General features: G+C 36.9%; 1 protein-coding gene across 7 annotated transcripts in view; it reads left to right on the top strand.

Annotated features, from left to right (window-relative positions):
* The window catches only part of LOC121401589 (tubulin monoglycylase TTLL3-like), a 28,470-nt gene extending 6,969 nt beyond the window's left edge, over nucleotides 1-21,501 (top strand). For 2 of the 7 annotated variants that reach the window (XM_041587032.1, XM_041587031.1), the window contains 15 exons: nucleotides 2,726-2,778; nucleotides 10,492-10,607; nucleotides 11,635-11,667; nucleotides 12,488-12,980; nucleotides 13,467-13,555; nucleotides 14,257-14,353; nucleotides 14,832-14,881; nucleotides 15,369-15,488; nucleotides 16,172-16,286; nucleotides 17,219-17,347; nucleotides 17,598-17,775; nucleotides 18,158-18,306; nucleotides 18,801-19,017; nucleotides 19,591-20,026; nucleotides 20,685-20,778. In XM_041587032.1, coding sequence (XP_041442966.1) covers nucleotides 10,545-10,607; nucleotides 11,635-11,667; nucleotides 12,488-12,980; nucleotides 13,467-13,555; nucleotides 14,257-14,353; nucleotides 14,832-14,881; nucleotides 15,369-15,488; nucleotides 16,172-16,286; nucleotides 17,219-17,347; nucleotides 17,598-17,775; nucleotides 18,158-18,306; nucleotides 18,801-19,017; nucleotides 19,591-20,026; nucleotides 20,685-20,774 — 2,259 coding nt within the window. In that variant the 5' untranslated portion in view covers nucleotides 2,726-2,778; nucleotides 10,492-10,544 and the 3' untranslated portion in view covers nucleotides 20,775-20,778. Of the gene's footprint in view, nucleotides 1-402; nucleotides 728-2,725; nucleotides 2,779-10,491; nucleotides 10,608-11,634; nucleotides 11,668-12,487; nucleotides 12,981-13,466; nucleotides 13,556-14,256; nucleotides 14,354-14,831; nucleotides 14,882-15,368; nucleotides 15,489-16,171; nucleotides 16,287-17,218; nucleotides 17,348-17,597; nucleotides 17,776-18,157; nucleotides 18,307-18,800; nucleotides 19,018-19,590; nucleotides 20,027-20,678; nucleotides 20,779-21,322 lie in introns of those variants that run through there. The other 5 variants (XM_041587035.1, XM_041587034.1, XM_041587037.1 and 2 more) reach the window with 5 other exon arrangements.
* Nucleotides 21,502-22,878: the final 1,377 nt, after the last annotated feature.

Raw genomic sequence — 22,878 nt, 5'->3', positions numbered from 1 at the left:
GGCTACGCAGAGACTCCTGCAGCCAATCAGGGATCAGATTTCATTTGGCAGGAGCGAGCATGCTGGGTAAGTTGCCGTGTTTGTTCTAGCACTGGATTGGCAGGCTTAGAAGCATTATTAGGGGATGAGTTGGACTATTCCAGTTTTAAAAGGTTATAGACCTGGATTCTGGATTTAAGTCAGTCCCACCATGTGACAATGAAAGAAAAGTCACGAAAACAGCTGAAATGTAAGTCCTGAAGCGGGGAAAAGACCCAAAGTCACTAAAGGAGTCGAAGTTGAAGTCCTGAAGCCACGAGTTCAATTCTATGGAACACCAATGTATTATTTTAATAATCTGTAGGCCCCTGCCACCAATGTTTTTTAAAAAAGTATTCTCTGGGGCCATAATTTTGCGCTGATGTCTGTGTGGTCTTTTAACTGTCCTATGGAGTGGGCGGGATCTGGGATGGGGCTTGGAGGCCCTCAAATTTTTGTTGTATTGTTGTATTGGGCCCCGTGATTTCTAATGGCGGCCCTCGCTCCATGTCCTCTCCCAAATAGCGTTCCACCATATTTTACACTGTATTATATTTTAATTACTTTACAACACTTTAATTTCTTTGGTATTACTGTTCCTATAAGGCTTTCTTCTCAAAGGCAGGTTTATCTAGCTCACTGAAGATTCTGCGTTCCTCTGTTTTCTTACACAAAGGTGGACTTCATCTTAGAAAGACTTGTGGATGTGGTGAGCACTAGTATTTGTTGTCAAGTGTGAGCAAGAAAGAACTAGATCACTTTAACAAACCTGCCTGTCTATCTGTCCCAGGGAATAACGGACAGGTGGTGAGTCAGCACCAGGGTTGTCAGGTCTAATTTCCAAAACCAGCCAAAATCAGCTACAAAACCAGCCCAAACTAGCCAAGAGTCACTTCAAAAGTAGCCCAAAAATAGCACAATATGTGCAGTGGGAAAATCTAAAAAAAAATACATATATGTAAAAATACACCTTTTTCAAATTCTCACCGATTTGCTAATTTTCCCATGAAGTAAAATAGGACAGATTCGCCCGTCACTAGGGCCGTAACTACAGAGGGGGACCCAGGAGGTATAGGGAACCCACGAGGCCCTAATTCATATACAATTTCAATAAATGTTGGTAAAACAGGTCAACCTATAGACATTTTGTTGGCCAGCAGATTTTTGCCCTAAAATTGGCTGAAATTGAGAAAAGTCACTAGAAAATGTGAGAATGCTTAAGAGGGACGGAAGACTGGGGTACAGAGCCGAAAATCTGGTAACTCCTGACTTCTACACAAGTCCGTCCCTTTGCATGCTGGGTATTGTAGTCTTACATTAAACTTGGCTGTCAGCAAATTGTTAAACAAAAACGACATTAACCAACATGCATTGGGAGATGCAGGCCTGGCACATTAGGGGCGGGCAACAAAAAAACTTTGGCTGTTTTCCAAAGTACAAACTAGCCAAAGGCCCAAATCTGTACTTTGGCTAGTTTGTACTTTTAAAACCCGCCTGGGCTTTAAATTAGTAGCCCAATTTGGCTGGAAACACGCCAACCTGACAACCCTGTCCTGTGTAGCACTTCCTTCCTGTCAGCTCACAGAGGTGGGGACTCCTCCCCCCTTGCACAGAAACAACACAGAGGAGAGACAAATATACACATCTCCCCTGCATTTATATAGTGCTGTAGCCTTTTTATACTAAGATTTGTTTGTTACACTAAGGGGGTTATTTACTAAACTCCGAATGCAAAAATAACGAACAATTCATGATTTTTTTTGTTATAAAATCACAAATTCTTTTGAATTTATTAAACACAAAAAGTCTGAATCTGAAAATCCAAAATCTCAGACCTGCCGAGGGTTGCATAAAAATCAATGGGAGAAGTCCCAATGATTTTTTGATGTGCGCTGGTTTTCGTGCAATACCAGCAAGTTCACTGAATTTTTGAGTGGAAATTCCGAAAAAAATGCAAAATTCATGAAAACCGGATGAAAAAAAACGAAAAAAAAATAAAATTTTTACCCACAAAGCTTATTTTCTGGAAAATGTAATAATAAATAAGCGTAAAAAACCCAAGCGGATTTGATTGGAGTTTGTAGTAGAAAATATTGAGATAACTTTGGACTTTGATAAATAACCCCTAAGACTTGTTTATTTTCCTGTTTAGGCTCAGGTAAATTCTACACCAGTAGAGAAGTGACCAAACCATATTGCACAGCCCGTTATTTTTCTGAACTTCCTGACAGTTGGATTCCAATAAAGCAAATGACATTCTGCATGGTTGATCATCTTTATGGCTCTAATTGTTATTTTGCAAAAGTTCCTTTTTTTAATTGTGAGAAACCAATATCCAATAGATGTCTGTAGGATAAGAAATAATATTTCCCAAGAAATAATAAATAATTGGGAGTCTGCAAACCTGATACATTTCCATATCATTAAATCACACAAATTGTTCCTCACACCAGTTACTAATACAGTAACTGATTTTGAGTTTCCCCTTCATTTTATATTGTTGTTTTGTGGTCCCACCTATATATTATGCATAATACATTTCCCTGATTTTACATTTTCCTAGATCCTTCTGGTCCCCTGAAAAATGTAAAATGGGGGTTCTGCTGTAATTCTCTTAGAACACGTTATGGTGCTCTGCTTATTCTCAGAATATATGACTACACTGACAGAATGTAACACCTCGTACTTACACACTTATATTTCACAGGTACAAAGCAGAACTAGCAAACAAATTATGCTGGACGGTGGGCGCTGGATCAGGTAGGGCAGATTTTTAATTATTACATTCCAAATACATATACACACATACACACACACGTGTATGCGACCCATTATCTGGAGATCTATTATCTAGAAAGCACATCTCCCATAGACTCCTTTTTATCCAAATAATCCAAATTTTTTTTAAAAAAAATGATTTCCTCTTTCTCTGTATTAATAGAACAGTGCCTTGTATTTGATCCTAACTAAGATATAATTAATCCTTATCAGAGGCAAAACCAGCCTATTGGGTTTATTTAATGTTTACATGATTTTCTAGTAGACTTAAGGTATAAAGATACAAATTACAGAAATGTATCTGTTTTACTACATTGGTGTGTATTATTTGTTTCTTAGTGGGGTCCATCGTAGGTAGGTGTATCCCTGGATCCCACTAGGTGGTGGCACTGCTATTGAGCAAAATTCCATAGGGTTACACTAGCAAATTTATAGTTAGAGAGAAGGGGTGGATTATACTCTTTGGCGTCTGGTGTTTGACCCAGCTGGATATTTCCAGGGAGCCTGGGTGCAACAAGGCCCAGTAAAGCCATTCTGTCCTAGAGGGACCAGTACCTCTAAAAAAGTAAAGTCCAGGGGCAGGGACCCTGTGAATGAGGCCAGCTACAAATCTGAGATCCTGAGGGTGTATCTATCCAGGTGTTAAGCTATGTGCAAAACCAGTGGACCATTTGTCTTGGACAAATAATCTGTTACATTTTTGTTGCAAGAAGCTCCTGTTGCTCTACATCTCAGGCTCCAGCCTGGTGTGTTAGAGTCCAATGTACACATGCTCTATTCCCATAGCTGGCAGACATTAACCCTTTGGATCTAAAATAGCCCAAAAAAACAGTTACATTTTGGTGCCCAAAGGCATGGGTTAAAGATTTTTCTGAAGGCTGAGCTGCTGTGTGTACTGTTTCTTTAAATCCTCATGGCAGGCTGCTGGACCGAATAGGAGAAGACAGTGCTGCATTTTTTGCTCTAAATTATTTGGCTGTGGGTTCATTCCGGAGTACTCTCGTTTGCCAGCGCCTGTGTCAATCAGCCCAGTTGTGCGAGACTTCCGCGTCTCCATTCTTTGGGTGCGAGAAGCACTTTGAAACACTTGGGGGAAGACGGGTCCAGATGTTCATCAATGCCTCCATTTTGTAGAAAAGTTGCCGGAGGCGGATGTGTCTGCACTGTCCCTGATCCGGGGGTGCTTACTACCTCTAGCAGCTGCTAGGAAGCAATTTATTGTGCTTACACACACTACTGGACCGCAGTTGTGGCTGGATACACCTTTGTGGGCTGTCGTGCATCTCGCATATTCTATCCTGCGGTTGCAGGTGAGAGCTGATTCCTGTTCATCACCCTCCACATGTATTTCCATAATGGCGTATGGTTTATATGGATGGGAGGATTTGGATGCCCCAGCAAGGAACGCTAAGTACAGCTTTATCTGTTGAAGGACTTTGAAAATAGTTGGTTCAAAAAAAAAAAAATGTACTCCACGGAGTAGCATCTGTTCCTTTTGCCTACTACCTTCCAAGTGGCTATCATGCTGTGGGACACTTGTAAAGGGGGCTGGGGCGATCTGTGGGCTGCTGCTGCCTGAGTCAGCAACCCCGATGCTGCCCCCCTCTCAAGTTCCGCGCTTAAAAGTTTAGCGTCGGAGCGGGTCAAAAGGGGCGGCATCGCTAGTGCAATGAGCGCATACTGCACTTTCTGCACTAGCACAGCCGAATTTCCGGTTTAAAAAAATGGAAATTCGGCTCTTAAAGATACAGTAGGCGGCTTTTTGCAGTCCTTTATAACTGGTCACTGCTGCCTGAGGCAAGGTGCTCAGATGGCAGCAGCCCACGGATTGCCTCTGCTCATGGCAGGAACGTCCCTGGAAGGGGGTGATGTGATATCTGGGATAAAGTATAAACATTTTGTACCACTTGCCAAAAACAAGCAAAGCACAATTTGCAAGCATTTGAGAAAAGCAATGCAACAGTCTTGGTTTCAATCTTAATTATTCCAAAGATTAATTTCTTCTCCCATGTTTACACCAAAAATAAAGAAATGTACAAATTGAAAGGTAGAATTTTCAGTTAGGTAGGCTATTGCTTGTCTTATTACTCTGTTCTCAAATTAAAATTAAATCATCTTCATTACTAAACAGACATGGAAATTCTTCATATTAAACTGTATTGCTTAATTGTGGAGCAAATGTATGGTTTGTCATTTGAAACAGATTTAAGGCAACACTGTCCCAGGGACAACTGTTGTTGAGAATAATATGCTGAATCAAGAAACTGATCCTCAGTAATAGGAATCCCAATGCTATACTTTAGAACTGTTGTATACAGGACTGTGTGATCACAATGATTATTGTGGTATAGAACGATGGAAATATTAGGAGCAAAGTGCTTGTTATAATTGTCTTTGGGAAGTGTTGGGTTTTAAGCATATTACAGCAATTATTACATAAAAATGTTGGTGTTTGCACATTTACAGTGAAATCACTAGTGAGTGCTATAATTACACGTGGGCTGCTTTTAGAATCCTTCTTTTCTCTGGAGGCTGAGTGCAAGTAAATTTGTGACATAAAAGCGACATACTGAACCATATAAACATTGATGATCAGGGCCCCAGACAAGATGGTGGCAACCTGTGTTTGTAGACCTGTTCTTCTCTGATGGCTGCCCAGCCCTTACTGAAGCTGACACTACTTTTATTATCCTTTTCCATAAGGTTATACGACTGCAATAACATTTTCAAGGTGCTATTATAATGCCACTTAGAAAACATTTAGCTACTTTTACCTTATTTTTTATTGTTTTTTTGCTCATGTGATCAACTGGCTACCAACTGAAGATCTACTGGAGATTGAGATCTCCATGTCCTGAAGGGGATCATGGGGGAGCAACATAAAGAGATACTTGAAAAAACTGCAAATCTCAATATGAGAATGATTTGTGACCCCCTAGAATACCTCTCTAAAATGGCTAATCTGAACCTAGTTTCCTTCTTCTCCAATGGCTTCGCTGTCTACCCATGCTTATGGATTTGCCTTGTTAATTGTAGGAGGGATAAAAATACTCTCATTTTACCAAATTAAGTTGATATTTTTCAGGGGTGTCCGAAATATGGGCAGATGTAAAATTAAAAACAAGATTTATCATTTCTTTTTATTTTTAACCATTGTTAGATTTCATTCATAAAAATATATATTTCCTACATACACGCTATGGGGCTGATTTGTTAAGGGTCGAGCTATATCATACTTAGTGCTCTGCCTCAGTGAATCCAAATGTGACTTCAAAGCACTGTAAAACTGGGACAACAATTTTTGTTCCAGATTATGCAATTTTTTAAGGAGTTTGTTCAGATTCCAATATACAAATGAGGGTTTGGAATCAGTTCAGATTCATTCTAATTATCATGCCAAGAGCTTCAGTATTTGCCCAAATCCAAAAGTTATGAATTCATATATTTTTTATTGTTAAATCTTTGTGTTAAAAATGAATATATATGAGTGTGTCTATGTAGCTCAGCTTCTTATTGCTGCAAACACTGCAAATAAATAGTGATAGGCTAATTTGTCCTGTTTCAATTTGCCGAAAAATGTGCAAATTTCTTGCGAAACATCGAAAAATCCACGAATCATGAATTTTGACACTGGCGACAATTCCGATGCACAATAAAGTTAATGGCATTGGTTTAATTGCTGGGAATTTATTTACCTGCTTCGAATCATTGAAATTCGCTGTGAATTTGCGTCTGCCAAATAAATTCACCCATAATAAGTAATAAACTAACTCAACATGCACTTCATTTTCTGCAATAATCAATGGCAAGTTGAAAGACAGTAAGCCATACAGTAAAATCTTTTTAGGGTCCCAAAGCTTCATACAGATGTATATTTTTGCAAATATATCGAAATGCACTTGTGGCCCATAGCTGTTACAGGGTCATCTGCAGCATAAATAATAAAACAAATCCCTTTTATTAAAATTGCAATTAGTTAAAAGGTCAACTAAACGAGCGCCCTACCATCATGAAGCTTATGGATCCCATCTGTTAATAATAAAAGTATGTTTGAATTTCCCAAAAATAATATGCATAATTCAATTATCTTAGTAGAACAAGATTTTTTTAACCATGTGCCAAAAAAGCAGGTAAATACCTGAGCAAACTCTGTCCCAATGTTGACAATGGAGACAATGGACCCAATGACTAGTGATGGGCGAATACATTCGCCTGGCATGAATTTGTGGTGAATTTCCGGGTTGCGCCGTCTGCATCAATTTCCGATTTTCACAGTTTTTTTAATGAAAATGTCAGATTTTCATGATTTTTTTGTGAAAATCTTCAAATTTCACGATTTTTTTTAGTGAAACCCTTCAAATTTCACGATTTTTGAGTGAAAACTTCCAAATATCAAGATTTTTTTGTGAAAATGACCGAATTTCACGATTTTTTCCATGAAATCTCAGATTTCGCCAATTTTTTTGCCAGGAGAAGTTCGCCCATCACTACCAATGACTGCTGAGGTGGCAGAAGTATAAGGGACTTTTAAATAACTTCAACTGAAAGGGACTGCAGTGGTGCCCAAAAGCTTAATATTAAGTATTTAAGTTATATTATGATGCTGATCCATTACAAAATGATCCCCCTATTTCTCTAAAATTTATGAATGCCATGAACATTATTAAAAGATCTGAATATAAAAAGTATGAATGGAGAAAAGTGCAGAAAAAATATGAATACTTCTAAAGCCTCTAACAATTTTTAGTTTTTCAGAAGATTAATAGCAAAAAATTTCAGAAAACCTCTAAAGTCTGAATGGCTCAAAAAACGAAAGTTCAATAGGATCAGCACAGCTCCCATTCACTTCTATAGGACCTTGACTGCTTTTACTTGGAGAAGTTTTGTATCAGAGTTTTTCATGGTTTTTACACTTCATAAATCTCAGTAGAGTATAAGAGAAATTTTAAAAACTCAAATATTTAGAAAAAAAAATATGATTAGTAAATAAAAAAAATCTGAATGTTAGTAAATAGGTCTCTTGGTGTTTTCGGCACACTTACTGATAGACCTGTATAATGGATGACCTGAAAAGATTCCACTTGGTACGAGTGGACTGAATATTCAGGAGAAGAGAAGACATAATTACTTTATTGTGGAGAAATAAGGAGGATATTATAGCACTTTTCACAGCAAACAATGCAGCCATTATAGGTGCACAAAGTAAGCCGGGACACCAGGAGATTGAGTTACTGGTCTAAGGAGTTGTAACAGGGAATCAAACCAGTGTCTCTAATATGAGATCCCACCTCAAGGCTGATCATTTAACCTCTAGGCCAATGACTATTTCTCCTAGAAAGCTCCCTTCAACTATACAATCAATATGAACAAATCAGAAGTGCTTCCAGCGTTTCTTCCCCCCTCACTTGAAGTTAATTGGGTGATAACTCAGATATCTGGAAGTCTACATTCCAACTGACCCTTTAGATATTTACACATATAACTGCAAAACAATGCTGGCTTCCATTGGAATTGTTAATGTCCCTGCACCTCTTGCACACAAACTGGACTATAAATGATTTGAACTCAATGGGCAAATTTGCACCTGGGCTGTAACTAGGGTTGGCACCTGGCTGGTATTTCAGTAGCCTAACTAAAAAGGGGCTTGAATTTCAAATTTAACAACAATGTACTTGTTAATACATTTCTATACATTTTACCCTTGCCTGCCTACCTAATCCCTGATCCACCCCAAATATATATTCTCATTTTACCGCATGTCTGCTGTGATGTTTGCCCCATTACATCATTGATCTGCTGAATTCTATGTCATTACCCACCTCCAGCATCCCAGTGCCTCCTGACTGGTAAAAGGTGGAATCCCTAGCAGTAACCCATGGCAACCATTAAAGTTTTGTTTTCATGTTCTACCTGTAGTTGGCTAGAAAAATCTAATCACTAATTTGTTGATATATTTAATTCCCATGTGCTCCATTGAGCATGAGTAATTTACAGTATGTGTATATTAGAACAAAGATAATGCTATCTATAGATTTCATTGCGTTTAAAAATGTTACAAAGCGACGATTCCGTGAAATACAGTACAGGCGGTGTTATATGTATTTCTTAGAAATCTCTTAAATCAGGATCTTATTTCATGGAAAAGCTAGTAACATACAATGGAGAATCTTTGACACCTCATCAAAGACTATATTTCTGGACCTTAAGGTTCTATTGTGTTTATTCACAAAAGTGCATAATCTGTTTCATTCAAAACAACTGCAAAAAATAACAACAAAATAGACTTAAGACTTTGTGAGGTCATCACAATGGTTGCATTGGTTACCACCATTAGGTCATCACAATGGTTGCCATGGATTACCATTGTGAGGTCATCATAATGGTTGCCATGGGTTACCATTGTGAGGTCATCACAATGGTTGCAATGGGTTACCATTGTGAGGTCATCACAATGGTTGCCATGGGTTACCATTGTGAGGTCATCACAATGTAATGACCTCACAATGGTTGCCATTGTGATGTCATCATATGACATTGTGATGTCATAATGGACCCTAAGCTTTCTGTACATGTAGCACAGGAAACAGGATCCAAGTTGTCATTTGATTTTCCAGCCAGCTGAGGTAAGTATCAGAGGCAGAGGGTGTGGTATATTAAAACTACTAAAACTTATATTAAGGATAGAAATATATAAATAAATAAGAGAGAGAGGTGTATATATAGTGGATAAAGTACCCCTTGTATAGTGAATAAAGTACCCCATGTAAAATATAAGGATATTATAAGTTAGCGAGGCATTCAGGCCATGGAACTCTGAAGTGAGTTCTAATATCTTCATATTTTGCAACAGGGGATACTTTATTTATTACGAGTCATGAGAGAAATAACATCACTAAGCTCTGATTACAACAATGACATCACTAAGCTCTGATTAAAACAATGAAATCAATTCAATGACCATATAAGGTCAAAGGCTGAGTGCTTCCATAGTGATGTCATAATGGACCCTAAGCTTTCTGTACATGTAGTACAGGAAACAGGATCCAAGTTGTCATTTGATTTTCCAGCCAACTGAGGTAAGTATCAGAGGCAGAGAGTGAGGTATATTAAAATTACTAACACTGATATTAAGGATAGAAATATATAAATAAATACATAAGAGAAACAGAGTTGTATATATAGTGAGTATATATAGTGAATAAAGTACCCCTTGTAAAATATAAGGATATTATAAGTTAGCGAGGAGTTCAGGCCATGGAAGTCTGAAGTGAGTTCTAATATCATCATATTTTGCAACAGGGGATATTTATTTATCATAATATATACAGTAATAATACAGTTTGTGTGAGTCATGACAGAAATAACATCACTAAACTCTGATTACAACAATGACATCACTAAGCTCTGATTGCAACAATAACATCAATTCAATGACCATATAAGGTCGAAGGCCAAGTGCTTTTATACAGTTCATGGAACTCAGTGGTAACTTCTAATATTCTCATATTTTCCAACAAGAGGTACTTTATTTATTATAATACACACGTTTTAGTGAGTTGTGTGACAAAAATGACATCACTACTCACCGTTTATAACTTTTATTTATAAGGATATAATTTACAGGATATTTATGGCTCTTGTATATTATTATATATATATAGTATAACATATATATATTTTTTTCTTCCTTTATAGAAAATCAAATAACAAAATCAAATAAGAAAATCAAATAACATCTACATTCTACAATGAACACTTTAACGAAAAGACTTTGGAAATGTATTTCTTATTGCTTTCCATTTCGTAAAAAGGTAAGATTTCAAATAATATATATAATATATTTAATATAATTAAATGTAATATGTTGTCAAGTTATAAGAATCAGCTCACCAATAAAAAGTCTCAAAAGTTGTAAAATCTGCAGTGAGAATTTATCAGAATTTCACAAATATTTGCCTGGGCCGTATCCAATAGAGTTTTTGCTTCATTGTTGTACTTGTAGCTGGCAGAACAAATATAGTCACTGACTGGCTGCTATTTTTTGTGGCCACAGGTGCAGATTTCCCTAGTGTTAGTAAATAAGTCATATTGTTTATTCATGAATAATTAAAAATAAAAGTCTATATAAAATTTGGATTCAGGTATTTGTCAGTTGGCACCCACTCCATATTGGGCCACATATTGTGGAGAATGTAGGTACATGAACATACTTTAATATGCTACAGTTGATATGTATGTTCAGTGTATACCAATGTGTAGCATTTCAGGTCTGTTACGATTTAGTGATACCTCTCCTTTGACTTGTGCTGCCAGATGTATACAGTACATGTTGGGTATATGGAAATCATGGGCTGTAAAGGGTCCTACAAATAGGTTTTTCTGGCCTGGGGAGGTCTAGTCCTGCCTCTGACTGTTATTAATTAAATTTTTCTACACTCCATTTTTCTACACCTGGCTAGTGATGGGCGAATTTGCGCTGTTTTGCTTCGCCGAAAAATTTGCGAAATTCGCGAAACGGCGAAAAATTAGCGAACCGACGCCGGCATCTCGTTTTTGACGCCGGCGTCCGTTTTTTAGAAGAAAAATTGGTGATGCCGGCGAATATTTACCCCAAATTTTCACGGGCGTTTCGCAAATTTATTCGCCCGCGGCGAATCGCGCAAATTCACCGCGAATTTGCGCCTGCCGAATAAATTCACCCATCACTACACCTGGCCCATATTAATAGGGATAATTTGGCAAAGAGCTATGTTTAAATACCCAGTATTAGCAGATTCTTTACTGTCAAATGAAGCGTTTAACTATAAACTGATAATATATATTTTCGTTCTTTATCAGAAACCTAATGACAATGCTGTTGAAGAAATTGAGGTAGGCAGGAGATATTTGTAAATTAAAACAGAACATTCTTTTATTCTTCAGACTGCCTTTCCTTTCATAGTACAGATTTACTTTAGCAATTTTCCTACATACTGACCTAATATATAATGGACGTTTAAGGTGCATGTGGAGTTTTTAAAGTATCTTCAGTGCAGACCAAATCCCTTTTCCTCCTTTTTACCTCTTCTTGTTTAAAAATAAAAAAGTGTGTATATATATATATTAAACTTCTACACTGCTGCTTTATAAAAAAGGCACATGTAGTATTGCTGCCAAAAATACCTTATTTACATATATATATATATATATATATATAGGTGCTGGATCTGTTATCTGGAAAACCGTTATCCGGAAAGCTCCAAATTATAGAGAGGCCATCTCCCTAAACTACATTTTATCCAAATAATTCCAAATTTTTTTTAAAAAAATTACCTTTTTTTCTGCAATAATAAATTAGTTCCATGTACTTGATCCCAACTAAGAAGAAATACCAGCCTATTGGGTTCATTTAATGTTTACACAATTTTCTAGTAGACTAAAGGTATGAAGATCCAAATTACAGTAAGATCTGTTATCCAGAAAACTCAAGGTCCCGAGCATTGTGGATAACCAGTCCCATACCTGTATATACACAGTTATACAAGAGAGGACATTGGTTGCTCATGAATTTTTGGGTTTTCCTATCAAATTAGATACATTTCCACATTGCACCAGTGGGTTATGGGCCTAACGTGTGGAACTGTAGCATTTACTTTACACTTTTACCTGACTTTTGTGAATCTCTTATTCTTGCAATATTTTATCTTAACAGATCAAACAGGAATCACTAGAAAAACAACCTATTGAAGCTAATAGTGAAAGAGAAACGAGTTATGAAGTAAACAGTGAAAGAGAAACAACTATTGAAGCTAATAGTGAAAGAGAAACGAGTAATGAAGTTAATAGCGAAAGAGAAACAACTGTTGAAGCTAATAGTGAAATAGAAACGAGTAATGAAGTTAATAGCGAAAGAGAAACAACTGTTGAAGCTAATAGTGAAATAGAAACAACTAATGAAGTTAATAGCGAAAGAGAAACAACTGTTGAAGCTAATAGTGAAATAGAAACCAGTAATGAAGTTAATAGCGAAAGAGAAACAACTGTTGAAGCTAATAGTGAAAGAGAAACAACTAATGAAGTTAATAGCGAAAGAGAAACAACTGTTGAAGCTAAGAAGAAAAGAGAAACTACTACTAAAGCTCATAGGAAAAGAAAGGCGGCTAACAAATCTAATAGTACAAGAAAAACTGCTAAGAAGCCTAATGGTAATTAGTTAAATGCTTAAATGCTATCTTCTGATTGGCTGAACACTTTCTACCTGTTACTAGAAATGAACTAGTTGGTACTTGTTACTACTCCATGTCCCATCTTTAACCTTATAGTCCAACACTTCTTTCATATTAGTGGCAGAACATGATTTAGATGAATAAATGTGTTCATCTTCTAATCTTCACCTTTATCAACTGTGAAAATTTGTTGTTATTTGTTAACACTTTCCTAAATAGATTTGCCCCTGTATATGTCCTAGTACATGATGTTCTACAAGATTATTTCAAAGAACTGTCTTGTGTTATCATGTGGCTTCATAAAATAGGTTTATGGTTTTATTCTGAATTTCTCCAGTCCTGGGAATTTTGTAGTAAATTGCCATCTTCATTTTGTACTCTTTGTGGTTTGTTAAAATATTATATCATTATTCATCACTCATGATAATATAATATATGTATGTTATATCTCTTTTGCACATGCAGTTTCACCTGAACGGGATAAATTGTACTGTGACGAATGTGTATCCAGACAGAAGAGATGCTTCGAAGATCAGGTTAAAACAGCAGTTGCGGTAAGTAATGTACCAGCACCAGGAATTCTTTTAGCCTATGTTGTGAATATAAGTATATTAGGAGAAAAAAACCTAAAAATGACATTGCACAGAGAGTCCATCTCCTACAATGTAAATGATCTTAGTTTGGTGCCTGACTTCCCCAAGGCTATAATGACTTTACATAGAAAAGTTAAAGAACACTAGGAGTGAATAACAGATAAGCCACATTCTGCTCTTCATGTGTCCTGTTGTGAGAGCCATGATTGGCTGGAAGGAGGCACCTGGGTCTAAGATAGACACAATCCACTAAAGTAACATAGAAATTCTGAATATACCTGTAATGGCCATTTTTACAAATGACAATATTAAAAAACATTTTACATTGGTACCAGTGTATTGCTGTGAGTAGATATGCTGATAGCCAACTCATAAGGAAATAGGTAGATGTGAAGAGCATTGTTACATTTATCCCTGATATCTGCCCAATATGCAACAAGTACACAGTTAGTATTGGTTGTATAACAAACTATTATGTTCTTCCACTACAGCTATTTCCAAACCCCAAGACTTATGAATTTGTTTCTTTTATATACCTTAAGGTCCCTAATATCACACAGAAGAAACATGATCCCATGCAAGCAATTTATTCTGTATAAGCCACCTTTAAGAAATTACTGTATTTGGAATCTCTAATGCGTTTCTCTTTAAATATCCCACAGAAAAAGAACGTTTTCTGGACTGACTTTAAAGGATCCAATGACTTCGAGAGAGGCCTATTAAGTAGAGGATGGGTGAAGAAAATCGCCCCCACCTTCAGTAAGTCTGCTTAAAAAAAACAAATCTCTTCAAGGATTTTAAAGATATTGAATTGCTAATGATAAAAATGAACCTAGTGCTCCCCACATGCTAGCATATAAATGTCTGCCCTGGGGTTTCATGAGCACAAAGTTGATGAAGTAGAGTTGGATAAAACCTCATGGAATAGGCGACAATTGCATGAAAGTTGCTTCCAACTTTATCTTCCAGTGACTTTCTGATCTGAAAATATTCCACGTAAACACATCCGTAGGCCAGAATTTATAAGGAATACTTTTTCTGTAGGCACCTGACACCAAAAAACATGGTTTTGTTACACAGTTGAGTACTCTAGTCTTAAGCCTTAATATTATAGAGATAATATTATATTCCCTAATGTGCCTGGGAAATATGGGCAGAATCTGCTACTAGTGGAACATTTCTGAGCAATCTAATAAACTGCGATAATGATACTAATGCAATGTTTTTCTCTTGATAGATGCTGGTCCCAAGAAAACTATATTTTGTGACCCAACATATGGACATGAGGTAAATCCATATCTATGTTTGTACAATACAAAGATCTATGTAAGAAATGTTTGGGTAATCTTAATCTAACCACTCATGGATATGGCCAATTTAATTGAGCATTAAGATAAATATTGTTAATGTTTACTATTATATGCTTTCTTTTATCACACCATTGTCATTGTTCAACCCAGAACAGTGTACAATGACTTGCCCTTTCCTATAGCTAAACATATTTCTTTCTATGAACATAAATATAAATGCACTACATTTACTATTCAGTTAAAGTGCATGATGTGACTGGTGGAGAGGAGCCAAGCAAGTTAGCAAGCTACAGTACTTAGTGCAACTTAATTACAGAGTATGGCAGCAGCATAACTAGCAGTTACTAGGCCAGTTGTTATTTCTTCTGTGGTAAAAGAAGTAATATAATGCTCCAGAAGTTTACTAATCATTTGAGTGTACTTGCCTTCCATGAAAAAACTTTGTATTTATTTTTCTTTTTTAGATTATAAGTCGTTATGACATACAACCCAACCTCATCCTGACACGCCAAAGAATTGAACTCCATCTTCTGAAAGAGGATCAGATAACCAATCACTTTTACGGTGTGGACGCCACAAGCAAGGTGAGCCAACTGCAGTGACTTACAATGACCCATAGCAACCAATTAGATCTTTCATTTCTTGCAGTAGACTGATCAAAATGAATTGCTTATTAAATACTATTTGTAAATGTATTCGTAATTCAACCCCACATTCTCAGTGAAATTTTCAGTTTTATTATAATAGCCCAACAAAAAATAAAAAGCAACTTGTTTTAGATGATTTGATCCATGTCTGAACTGGAGGCCCCAGTATTTAACCAGTGTAAAGGCCCAAATAGCTCCACATTGGCCCATTAATAAATACTGGTGCATTGCATTTTGATATTTGCATGTTTACAGTCTGCCTGTGCAGGACTGCTTCTTTCATCTGAATCATATGGCTTCTAGTTAACATGATTGGAACCCATTATTTCCAAGTCAAAGACGGTTTCCAGTAAATGCAAGTGGAAATTATTTTACATAGGGTTTCCAAGAGAAAACAAGGCTATGATATGATGCCTCTTGTCACTGGTCATACTCACAATGTAACTTCTTTGGACACAGGTGACCTGGTGGGAATATAGAAGCCAGAAATGTGGCCAATCAGTGGCTCTCTAGATGTTGTTGCATTCCAATTCCTAGAATTTTTCGTATATTTATTTGCTATAATCTTTTTTGACTTATATTTATAAAATGCATAACTAAATATGTTCTTTGTATTCTAGAGTGGTCTGTGCAATCTATTAAGGCAATGGTGTTTGTCGTGTGATGCAAATCCACACACTTTCTTCCCTCGTTGCTACATGTTTAGTGAGAAAAATGAAAAACAAGCATTCATTGGTAAGTGTGCATAAAATACTGTATCATATCATTATGTCTTGGGTATAGTATCTTAAATCTGGGCTTTATATCCTTCAAAACCAAAGTATTATTTAACTTAGTGATCTACAACCAGTGGCTTATGAGCAACCAGTTGCTCACCAACTCTTTGGATGTTTCTCTCGTTGGCCTAGAAACAGGCACTTATTTTTAAATTCCAGGCTTGGAGGCAAATTTAAATTGCATATAAACTAGGTGTACTGCCATGTAGAGGATCCTGTATGTTGTCAGGCCACGTAGGGGCTACTAAATCACATCACTTATTTGGCACCTCCAGGGACTTTTATCATGTTTGCATTGCTCCAAAACTCTTGTTTTATGTGAATGTGGCTCATGGGTAAAAAATGGATGGGGCCCCTGGTTTAACACTAAGGTTATTTTATATATTGCATTTTTTTCATGGAATAGTTATTATGGTTTAGCTTTTACACAAATGTATTTATATAACATTTGAAAAGGCAACAGAGCACACATTCCAATATAGAACACTGACCAGGCCATGACTAGTCCCTCTCCTTGATGTCTCTCACTTATCACCTAGTCATTAGAATGTTTAAGAGGGATTCTGAAATCACTGGTTCTATATAGCTGTTCATATGAAATAATGTTCCACCCTAAATACAATGTGCTCTAATGTAATGACTATTACAAGTTACCATAAGTATATTATAGTGCATGTTAACGACAACTCTCTGTATCTACTATAAATTGTGCCTATATACATTAATATGTAAAGGAAAATAAATCCATAGTATCACCTGCTTAGAAATATAATTCAAAGTTCCATCTTTCTTTAGAAACTAAATATTTGCCCTGTTTGTTCTCACAGTTATTGTTAGTGTCATCTTTTGGTTAAATAGAGTATTCTAACAAAAAAATGTACCTTTATTTAGATGACTTTACCATGACTGCGGCTTGTGGTATCCTAAAATGGGTTTTGAGAACCAATGGGAAGTCTTTGCAAGATGAAGTTATTCCCAGCCGGAAAGAAAAGAAAGAAAAAACGGCTTTTTGCATGTCAGGTAAGGGAAAAGCAGCGGCACCTGGTATAGCTACAGCTACTCTGATAACAGAAAATTAGTTACTTGTAGTATTTAAACAAGACCCCTTCTTTGCAGTGACTATAATTGGACAATAACACCTTGTTCATTTTTACACTGTAAGATTAGACTTGAAATGGAGTCACTGGCATCTCATGGTTTTCCAACCAACTATATTTGTTTATTGTTCTCACTTCTTATTAATCTCCTCCTGTTATGTTCTTTTCTGTAGATGCTAAAATAAACAATCATGGCCCTGCAAGAATTGTTCCAGAAGATATTATAGTAACAGCCCTTGTGGCTTGCCAGTTTCATCTGTACGACTTGACACATGAGGATGAAGACGACATAATATGTGCCGGGATAGTTGATAGAAAACATTTCATAAGTGACTACTATCGGGTTATGCAGTAAGTAATGTCAGATGAAACCATTCATAACAATTTAGATTTAGAAAGAAATTGTCCTGATTATAGGAAAACAATGACAGTGAACACTCTATGGGGTGATTTATGAATGTTCATAGAATGTTCGTCGAATCATAGTTTTTGCACAAATTCATTAATTTTTCTTATAGTTACTTAATCCATGATTTTTTAGTTATTTAGCAAGTCTTAAAACCATAAAATCTATGAATACAAGGGCCTAAAACAAATCACATAGAACAGATATTTATCGTAAATAATAAACTTATTGGTATACATTATAATATTCTCCATAAACATTGTATTGCAATAGTGTGAAGTGTATTATGTATAACTGTCTCTCATCCCTGCCCTTGTATTGTTACAGTCATGGTGCGCACATACAGAATTCAGACAAGTATGTTGATTACTGCCACCAATTGTTATGTAAGCTGAGAAGAGTGAACCCACAACTAGATATAGATGGAGAAAAAAACATCTGGATTTCAAAACCAAGAGCTCTATCTAGAGGAAGAGGTAAGAGAATCTGTGAAATGGGTACTCAATTGTTGTTTAGGGGGGAAACAAAAGTTCAGGTTACTGGTGGGTGCCCCCACAGGACATTAAATGACTCACATACAGTAACTAATGCAGAAGATCATGCAAGGGCTTATATAGTAATAGCTATTTCTATATGATCCATAGAAGGGTGAGGAACCTCACCGCCAGTGAGGTTTTGGGAGGATCCATGAGGTTTTCATCTCATCTCATACATTTTGGCACATAATAAATTCCCATTCTTCATGGCCAATTCACAGTTATGATTATGGTTATTTCTGTGCAATAATACAGAATATATATAAATGAATTCCTAATTAGATGTGTGAGATGTAGGACCAATATGGTTTCAAAGGAGCAACCTTAGTTATTGGTCCAACGCATGCTGATTTTGTTGCTTCAGGTGTTACAGAATGGTTTACTACAATATTGATTTAAACAGAGATTGATTCATGTTTTACATGTTATTACAGGGATACGTTGCAGAAATGATCTGAAAGACATATGTTCCTTGGGATGGAAATGGGTGGTTCAAAAGTACATAGAGAGGCCACTTCTTGTATATGGAACCAAATTTGATCTCCGTCAGCATTTCCTCATAACGGACTGGCACCCCTTAACTATCTGGTTCTATAAGCACAGTTTCCTCCGTTTCTCATCTCAGCCCTTCACGCTGGAGAGATTAGATACGTAAGTAGAGGGTGCAAAATCTTGCATTCTATTTATTTGTTATACAGTAATGACGTGATGTTGATATGACTTCACTGCTTTGTACTCTCAGAGGCTCATGTACAAACAGAAATAAGACTACTCTCTGCCTTATTTTAGCATGTTACAAACTGGTATAAATATCATAAAACCTTTTTTAATTTAAAAAGTAAGAATTACATTATAAAACACCTTGGACAATTGTACCATTGTTGCTAGTAACTTAAAGGTAATTTATAGGTTTAATCCACGGTGTATACGATAATGTTTGGGATAAATCACTTTATGGCATGAAATTGATTTGCTTGTTTCCTTTACATCTGTGAAGTGGATGAATATGCTAAAGGCCCTGTTCTTCTAACCTCTGATTCTGTAGCAGTTGCATTGGTTACAGGGCTCTGTAATTTTGCTCTAACTATGGTAGTCAGCTTGCTAAATCTAATGAATGGCTAAGGCAAGATTAGAATATTTAGTGACTCACTGGATACCGACACTGGATTACTAGTGATGGATCAGGCACATAAACCTGACAATTGTATTGTTTTATCCTTCCAGCGCCATCCATGTATGTAATAACAGCATACAGAGAAAATTAAAGAATGCACCAAATCGTCACCCCAACCTGCCTGAAGAAAACATGTGGCACAGTGACGAATTCAAAGAGTATCTTTGTACAATCGGAAAAGAGCAAGTCTGGGATTCAATCATTATACCAGGGATGAAGAAAGCCCTCATTCATTCAATGAAGGCCACTCGGGAAAATGTGAAGTACAAGAAAAACAGTTATGACCTTTTTGGTTCAGATTTTCTGTTTGGAGAAAACTTCCAGCCCTGGCTACTTGAGATACAATACAAACCTGACATAACCAAAGACACGCCAGTAATGAAGAAAATTGTTCCACCAATGGTAGAGGACATTCTACGTGTGGTGATTGATTACAAGGATGACCCTAACTGTAATGTGGGAGGATTTGAACTTATATATAAACAGGTAAGTGCAAGTCAAGGGACAGAAACTTTGATACTGATGAATGTCTAAAGAATAATATAACCTCAGGCATATAATCTGAGTACATAATGTTTTTGGGCTGTGTTTATTTATATAAGTATGCCATGGGTGGGTATTTGCTACTTCAGTCTCTCTTCCCCATGGGAATGTCTTGTAGATTGGACAAAATAGGTGTCCAACCCCCTGATAAGTTTAACACTGGCCCCAAGGGGATGAGGGGGTTGCAATTGCACCCAGGCAAGTAGTTATGCCACCAGCACTCGCCTCAGCCTTGGAAATGGCTATTAGTTGTAACGCTCAACCCAAATCTAAGCAGTTCCTCTTAACTTAGAACAAGGTTACAGACATTTGTAAGCCAATAAGTTTTAATCGTATCCAGAACAGTAAAATATTCAACTACCTTATAATTATAGGAAGGTATTACGTGAGAACATACAAATTAAGATTGTAGGCAATATAACACAGATTTAACACTAGGACACTGGGTATAACTTTTGGTATTACATCTGAGTATAGGAGACATCATTTTGAATACATAATGAAAATGATTCATTTAAGCCTAATGGACTATATATATATATATATATATATATATATATATATATATTAGTGCTAAAAGCTTTCTGTTTTTCAGTTCTAGGCAAATTATACTGGAAATGTGTCACGGTCAGCACCCAACACCAGAACAGATGCCAGGCACCCTGGTCTCAGCTCGTACTTCACCAGTTAAGTGACCGCCTTTGGCCTCGGAAGGAGCCCTCAGCTTACTCAGATGCCACCTGGACTTAACGAGAGGTGTAAGGCGTAAGTTCTGGCAGGCAATGGGGCACGACTCTTTACAAGGATGCTGGAAGATAGGAAGCCACCAGGAACAGGCAGGCCAGACCAGCAGTAGGAATCGACAGGCAGACAAGGGTATAAACCAGGTTATCAATCGGAAGGATTCAGCATGAGAGTAGTAGAGATTCTGGCAAAGGTCAGGATTGGAGAGATCAGCGTAGTAAGCAAGCAGGTATGGGTCAAACACGAAGGATCAATCAGGATTCACAACAATAAGCTCCCAGGAACAAGCTAATTGAACCTACAACGGGCAATGAGCTAATACTAAAAATCCCCTTTTATACATTTGAATTTCCGCGCCAATGCACGCTGGCGCAATCACGTCAGCACGCCTGCGCCTTTATGAATTGCCCTAGGGAACTGGAACCAGCATGGAGCAGGGAGCAACGCGGCGTGGACCCCGCTGCCGCTAGACCACCAGGGTTAGTGCCTTACAAAATGGGATTCTCAGTAAAGAAAAAACATTTAGAGATCTGAAGATAACAACCATCTCTGATCCATAACAGGTGGCTAGTGGGATGAGTCTTGGAGGAAGGAATAGTCCAACCAACCATTTCCTTTTGATGCCTATTTTTTTCTTTGTTATACCTTTTTTAAAATAAAAATTATTTCCTTAATCACTTTTTTGTCTTCCTTATGAATAATAGAAATACTTTTTAACGTTGGTATCAGTTGACACCCATAGCTACACCCACAAAGATCACCTCTTAAAAAAAAATAAATAAAAATAAAAATATATATATATAGGTACAATAGGTACAATAATTCCATCAAAAGCACATTTAGTTTGATGCAGAGAGTAATGTTCCAAAGAGTATGCCATTTATTTTGTGGTATTTGATTTATTGATCATGTTATTTATGTAACTATTTTTTGGTTGAACGTGTCACCATTTTCCATCTTTCCCCGCTGTTAACTCCAGGCCGGGTGGTGGGTCAATGATATCATGGAGGGCAGGTTTGTGACATTGCGAGGATGGACCTGTGATGTCAGTGGACACTCCTCATGTTAGGATTAATGCTGGATGCAATTTGCAAAGTGTAAATAAAATGGCAGTAAGGACAAAGATGTGGCACCTCCTTGCCCCTCACCCTTAGTTCTGTCATACTTTCCCATTCAATGGAAGGGAATATGGCGGTGGACAATGGTGGTGATTGTTTACCCCCCCCGGACCAAAAATATTGTTGGAGTTGTGAGTGGACCCTTTGGAGACTTGATGCTGCTTTGTAAGATAAGTCTTTATTGCAACACGTGTGAAGGAGAAATGAGCAACCACTTTTGATTTAACCCTGCAGCCTACAAGGTTTTTATAGTCTCTCAGCTGTCACTCAGAAAAAGGGGGGCTCATACCTCAAGGAATTCTGTCTCCTACAAGATGGTGCCTATATGCTTTACCTATTACTTACACATATCTCCCAACAGTTTCAAAATTTATTTGAATAAGAGACTGGAATATGAATACGAGAGGCCTGAATAGAAAGATGAGTAATAAAAAGTAGCAATAACAATACATTTGTAGTATTTGTTTATAGATGAGGGTCAGTGACCCCCATTTGAAAGAGTCAGAAGAAGAAGGCAAATAATTAAAAATCTATACAAAATAAATAATGAAGACCAATTGAAAAGTTGCTTAGAATTAGCCATTCTAAGCTGCAAGTCACACAATTTCCCCAATAAATGCTCAAAGTAATGAATAGCACACCCAATATCAAGAAAATAATGGAAAAATGTATTACAAAAAATAAAGAAAATACAAAACAATTATACAAAAATACTAACAAAACAAAGAGCCCAACGAGTTTTGACCTTAAGGGTCTTCCTCAGGGGCACAAATAGACAAAAAAACAAAAAGGCAGAACGAGCCTTACTGTCCATAAGGGTTTTATACCCCAAGCTGTGTGTCTTCGTTCACAAATCGGCATCTAACGTCACTTCTGCTTCCCCAGATAGTAAAGAGGCCAAGCAATGAATTGTGGATCATCAAATGGATCCTC

The sequence above is a fragment of the Xenopus laevis genome, chromosome 3L, assembly GCF_017654675.1.
Source record: "Xenopus laevis strain J_2021 chromosome 3L, Xenopus_laevis_v10.1, whole genome shotgun sequence".
Lineage (NCBI taxonomy): Eukaryota > Metazoa > Chordata > Amphibia > Anura > Pipidae > Xenopus > Xenopus laevis.
Note: the sequence above shows the minus strand (reverse complement) of the source record. Positions and strands in the feature narration are given on the sequence as shown.